A 5,946-nucleotide genomic window follows, 5' to 3' on the forward strand; every position below is an offset into this window, starting at 1 on the left:
TTTTTCGGCTTACGAAAAAAAATTTTGGTGCTTTTCGGCGCTTTTTCGCACGAAACGCAGCTTTCCAGCGCTAGCGCCTATGGCTTTTTCGGGTTACGAAAAAAATCGGGTTACGAACGCCGCGGCGGAACGAATTAATTTCGTAACCCGAGGCACCACTGTATGTTTCATCAGAAGTAAACAGTCTGTACTGCCACTTTAAGAGGGAAGCTCAGAAAGAATTGGTGCTAGCAGGCCTTGTGGGAGGAACAGAAAGAATACATTCAGTTTGGGGGGAAATGTTCTGGTTTCTTGTTATCATATGCAGTAATGAGACAAGCAAAGATTTTCATCCCTAATATTATTTTACAAGTGACCTTTTGTGAGAGCCTTGCATTCCAAATTATTGACCTGTAACATTGGAAATAGTTTATAGACAGAATATTTCTCCAGCCCTAAAAGGAACTGCATATGAACACCTTTTAATGAAATAAATATCAAATACTTACAGGCATATGGATTTGGGATCACAATCATTATCCTCTCTTCTACTGAAGCATCCTCTCACCTTCAGTCTCCTTCTTCCAAACATTACAGTTCACTACCCTGGAAAGTTCTTACTGTTAATATCTGTCCTTGGTAAACAATAAAGTTTAAGCTAATAATTTCAGAATGGGATTTTAAAGAATCTTTTAAAAATAGTTAGGTAATCAGGGAAGAACCCAAATCCCATCTCCCTCATTATGCATACATTGAATTTTCCCACTCTGAAATAATATGCAGTTCTATACTTTCAAAAGAGCACTGAACAGCAATACACCTCTACTAGAAAATGATACAACCTATGTTAATAAGGGCTTTTAAAATCCAGGAATATTCAATGGGAGAATTTTAATATTTTTTTAGTTCTCTTACTGAAATCATCAAGGCATTACTTGACATTTAACATTGTTTGAGTTGTGCGCCCATTCTCTTATACATTTTCATCCAATTTATATTTGTTAAATTAAGTAGTTACCAATTATTCACATTGCCAGAAACCTTTTTTTTTAAGAGCAGCTCGTCACAATGTAAAATCACAGAATATTGCAACTGTCACTGATTGAGTAACTTGATTTTAAAAAGGCATTAAATTAAAACATTTTACTACTTTAAACTAACAAATCAATGTTCTAAAATCACAGTAACTATAGCACAATCTGTGGACTGGAGGTGTGGTGTCCTTCCACCATCAGCAGTGAGATTTGTTAAAAACTCAGCATGGACAGATCATTCCTGCATGGATACATCATTCCTGCTGGTGGAAGACCCGAAAGTGAGTCCATATCAAGAGGCCTCTGAATCTAGTTCCTCTGCTACATTGGTATACTGGTTATACAGTTAGACTCTCCCCATTATTTTGGGTCTGGTAAAGCTGTCCCTTTATCTTCTATACTGTCTGTGATGAGCCCATAGGGCTTTTGTAACAGTGGATAATCTCCCTCACACTCAGGATTGCTCTGTACACTCAATAACTCCACCTCAGCGAAAATGTCAAGTTAGCTTTCTCTCCAAATCACAAAATTTTACATTTCTTTCTCTTAGTAACGTGACTACCCCCATGCTTTTCTTTATTTTCTCTCTACTATACTACAAACTATTGAAACAGTTTTCTTAAACATAATTAGTATTAATGTGAAGTCAAAGGCTTTCATGGCCAGCATCCATAATTTTTTGTGGGCTTTTCGGGCTATGTGGCCATGTTCTAGAAGAGTTTATTTCTGACATTTCACCAGCATCTGTGGCTGAACAAAACCCCCTTTAGTTCCCTTTAAAAAAAAAACACTCATATCTATTTAAGCAACCTACTCTACAACGCACCTTGTGGGTGAGTTGTGCTATTTGTGAAATTAAGGACAAAATCCTACACATGAGCAAATGTGTTACTCTTTTATCAAACCAGAGACAGTTACCACTAAAGTGTGCACTTAATATAAAGTAATAATTAGTATTACTTTATATAGTACCATTGACGTATATGTAATAACAATAACAATACTTAATTAACATATTTCAAGTATAGAATCTGTATTATTACTATAAATAAAATGGATTGAACATTTGCTATGTAATAGGAGTGTTGGTGGTGGTGGTAGAGCAGTAGTAGTGACAGAGATAATGGTGATGATGATGTACAACAACTATACTGTGTGTCAGTAATATTATCTCCTTATTTGACAGCAGAGGTTGAGGCTGAGACAACAGTAGCTTAACCAGAGAATACTTCAACATGATTAGGTTAGAACTGTTATATGAACAATTGTATATATGTCTAACCAGAAATAAGTGCACCGAGTTCAATAGGTTTTACTTCTCAGTAAAGGTATATAGGACTGCAGCTTAACTACAGTGATCACAATCCAGATATGCTTGTGGCAGACTGCATATAACATACCACTACCAACTGAACAAAAACCCCTTTAGTTCTCTTTAAAAAAAAAAAAAAGCAAAACACTCATATCTGTTTAAGCAGGTTATTCCACAATGCACCTTGTGGTGAAGCTAAGGACAAAATCCTACACATGAGCAAATGTGTTACTCTTTTATCAAGCCAGAGACAGTTACCACTGTAAAGTGTGCACTTAACAGTGAATACCACATTAATAAAGCTAAATATAAAGCTAAGTACCAACAGAAGACAAAAGCTTGAACTATCATAAGTATGTTTTAGTAGAGCTGTGCTGAAGCTCAAAACATCAATGTTAATCTTTATATTAATGATATAAAACCACGAACAGCTCACTTTCTTTTCATATGAGACAATCCTATATATGCCTATCCAAAAATAAGTTCCGCTGAGTTCATTAGGGCTTATTCTGTAGTAAGTGGATTGCAGACATAACCATATTACGATCTCTGAATAAATACAAAATCAACAAGTTGCCCGTCTATCCATCTTTCAGATGCATAACCTTTTAAAATATTTTGGTACACAGTTCTACAGATCTGATCACTATCACACTCAATGTCATAAGAAGGATATTTCTTTCAAAGAAATTATCTAAACAGCTTCCCAATCCTGATATATTTTGAGAGAGAAAGAGAGAGACCAGCCCAATACGAAAAAATAGTTGCTAGAACTATGAAAATAATTATTTCAGAAGTGGAAACTTCCGACTACGGCTTTCATGAAACACAGGAAAGTGATCTCAGCCACATAGAGAAGAATGGGGTGGAGCAAGACGCAACTGACTAAAGAAAGAATGAAGCAGGAACAAGACTCAACACTTGTAGTCTATGCTTAGCTGCACAATCGAACAGACCTACATTGCTGGCATACCAGTACTACTGCTAACATAAACAAAAATAACCCACCAGTTCTTTCATTTGACAGTAAATTTTTGTTGCTTATAAAAAACACATTCTGCTGGTAACTCTTGGAAATGTCCTGTTGAAGACACTCTTGTTATATTGATCAGGGCTTCTGCCTCAGATATGTAGGTTAGAATCATAGAACCGTTGAGTTGGAAGAGACCACAAGGGCCACCCAGTCCAGCCCCATGCCATGCAGGAAATCTAAATCAAAGCATCTCCGACAGATGGCCATCTAGCCTCTGCTTAAAGACCTCTAAGGAAGGAGACTCCACTACACTCCGAGCAAGTTTGTTCCACTGTCGAACAGCCCTTACTGTCAAGACGTTCCTCCTGTGGAATCTCTTTTCCTGTAGCTTGCATCCATTGTTCTGGGTGCTAGTCTCTGGAGCAGCAGAAAACAAGCTTGCTCCATCCTCAGTATGACATCCCTTCAAATATTTAAACAGGGCTATCATATCACTTTTTAACCTTCTCTTCTCCAGGCTAAACATCCCCAGCTCCCTAAGTTGTTCCTCATAGGGCATAGTTTCCAGACCCTTCACCATTTTAGTCACTCTCCTTTGGACACGCTCCAGTTTCTCAATGTCCTTTTAGAATTGTGGCGACCAGAACTGGACACAGTATTTTAGGTGGGGCTTGACCAAAGCAGAATATAGTGGCACAATTACTTCTCTTGATCTAGACACTATACTTTTATTGATGCAGCCTAAAATTGCATTGGCCTTTTTAGCTACCGCATCACACTGTTGACTCATGTTCAACTTGTGGTCTACTTGGACTCCTAGATCCCTTTCACATGTTGTCTCCTTAAGCCAGGTGTCCCCAATCCTATATCTGTGCATTTTATTTTTCCACTGTAAGTGCAGTATCTTACATTTCTCCGTGTTGAATTTCATTTTGTTAGCTTTGGCCCAGCTTTCTAGTCTATTCAGGTCATTTTGAATTTTGATCCTGTCCTCTGGAGTATTAGCTATTCCTCCTAATTTGGTGTCATCTGCGAATTTGATAAGTATGCCCCCAATTCTGTCATCCAAGTCATTGATAAAGATATTGAATAGCACTGGGCCCAGGACAGAGCCTTGTGGGACCCCACTGGTCACTTCTCTCCAGGATGAAAAAGAGCCATTGCTGAGTACCCTTTGAGTTTGGCCGGTCAACCAATTACAAATCCATGTAACAGTTACCTTGTCTAGTCCACATTTTACAAGTTTGTTTGCAAGAATGTTATGGGAAACCTTGTCAAAGGCCTTACTGAAATCAAGATATACTATATTCACAGCATTCCCTTCATCTACCAAGCTGGTAATTTTATCAAAGAAATTGATCAGATTTGTTTGGCATGACTTGTTTTGCTGAAAACCATGTTGACTTTTTGTGATTATGGAATTGCCATCTAGATGTTCACAGACTCTCTGTTCAATGATCTGCTCTACAATCTTTCCTGGTACTGATGTCAGACTAACTGGATGATAATTGTTGGGATCCTCTTTTTTTTCCCCTTTTGAAGATGGGAACAACGTTTGCCCTCCTCCAGTCTGCTGGGACTTCTCCTGTTCTCCAGGAGTTCTCAAAGATTATTGCCAATGGCTCCCATATTACATTTGCCAGTTCTTTTAATACCCTTGGATGTAGTTCATCTGGTCCTGGAGACTTAAATTCATTTAGATTAACCAGATATTCCTGTACTATCCCTTTACTTATTCTGTGTTGAAATCCCCCTATTCTGCCCTCTGCTCCAGTATCCTCAGGTTAAGCACCCTTTGCCTTTTCTGAGAAGACTGAAGCAAAGAAGGTGTTGAGTAATTCTGCCTTTTCTCTGTCCCCCGTTAGCATTTTGCCATCTTCTCCACGCATTGGCCCTACCATTTCCTTCTTCTTCCTTTTGCTGCGGACATATCTGCTGCGGACATATCCCAAAAGCCCTTTTTATTGTTTTTAATCTCTCTAGCAAGCCTGAGTTCATTCTGCAGTTTAGCTTTTCTGACTTTACCCCTACACATGCCTGTTATTTCTTTGAATTCCTTTTTTGTAATTTCCCCCTTTTTCCATTTCTTATACATGTTCCATTTGAAACTTAGCTCAGTTGAAAGTTCCTTAGTCATCCATCCTGGTTTTTTGAGACACCTCCCATTTTTCTTTCTCAATGGAATTGTTTGAAATTGTTCCTTCAGTATCTCCCTTTTGAGAAAATCCCATCCATCCTGAACACCCTTCTCTTTTAGTATTTCTGACCATGGGATCATCCCCAGTACGTCTCTAAGTTTACTGTAATCTGCTCACCTAAAGTCTAGAATGTGTGTCTGACTATGCCTGGCTTCTCCTTTCCATTGTATAACAAACTCCAGGAGAACATGGTTACTTCCACCTAGTGATCCCACCACTTGCACCCCATTAACCAAGTCATCTTTGTTGGTTAGGATCAGATCTAAAATAGCTGACCCCCTTGTTGCCTCTTCCACCTTTTGGACAAGGAAATTGTCTTCGAAGCAAGTGAGGAATTTGCTAGACCTTGAGGATTTGGCTGAGTTTGACTTCCAGCAAATATCAGTATAGTTGAAGTCACCCATCACTACTACATCTCTCCTTTCTGAGTGTGTGGTCATCTGTTCTAGA

At 38.5% G+C, this 5,946-nt stretch overlaps 1 protein-coding gene across 7 annotated transcripts in view; it reads right to left on the bottom strand.

The window, feature by feature from the left end:
* Positions 1-5,946, bottom strand: part of LOC121917206 (HMG box transcription factor BBX-like) — a 184,931-nt gene that overhangs the window by 138,195 nt on the left and 40,790 nt on the right. For 3 of the 7 annotated variants that reach the window (XM_042442960.1, XM_042442961.1, XM_042442959.1), the window contains one exon: positions 489-585. The exons of the other annotated variants lie outside the window; for them this stretch is intronic. In XM_042442960.1, the coding sequence (XP_042298894.1) occupies positions 489-494 (6 nt within the window). In that variant the 5' untranslated portion in view covers positions 495-585. The remainder of the gene's footprint in view (positions 1-488; positions 586-5,946) is intronic. 7 annotated transcript variants of the gene reach the window in all.

The sequence above is a fragment of the Sceloporus undulatus genome, unplaced genomic scaffold (assembly GCF_019175285.1).
Source record: "Sceloporus undulatus isolate JIND9_A2432 ecotype Alabama unplaced genomic scaffold, SceUnd_v1.1 scaffold_12, whole genome shotgun sequence".
Taxonomy (NCBI): Eukaryota; Metazoa; Chordata; class Lepidosauria; order Squamata; family Phrynosomatidae; genus Sceloporus; species Sceloporus undulatus.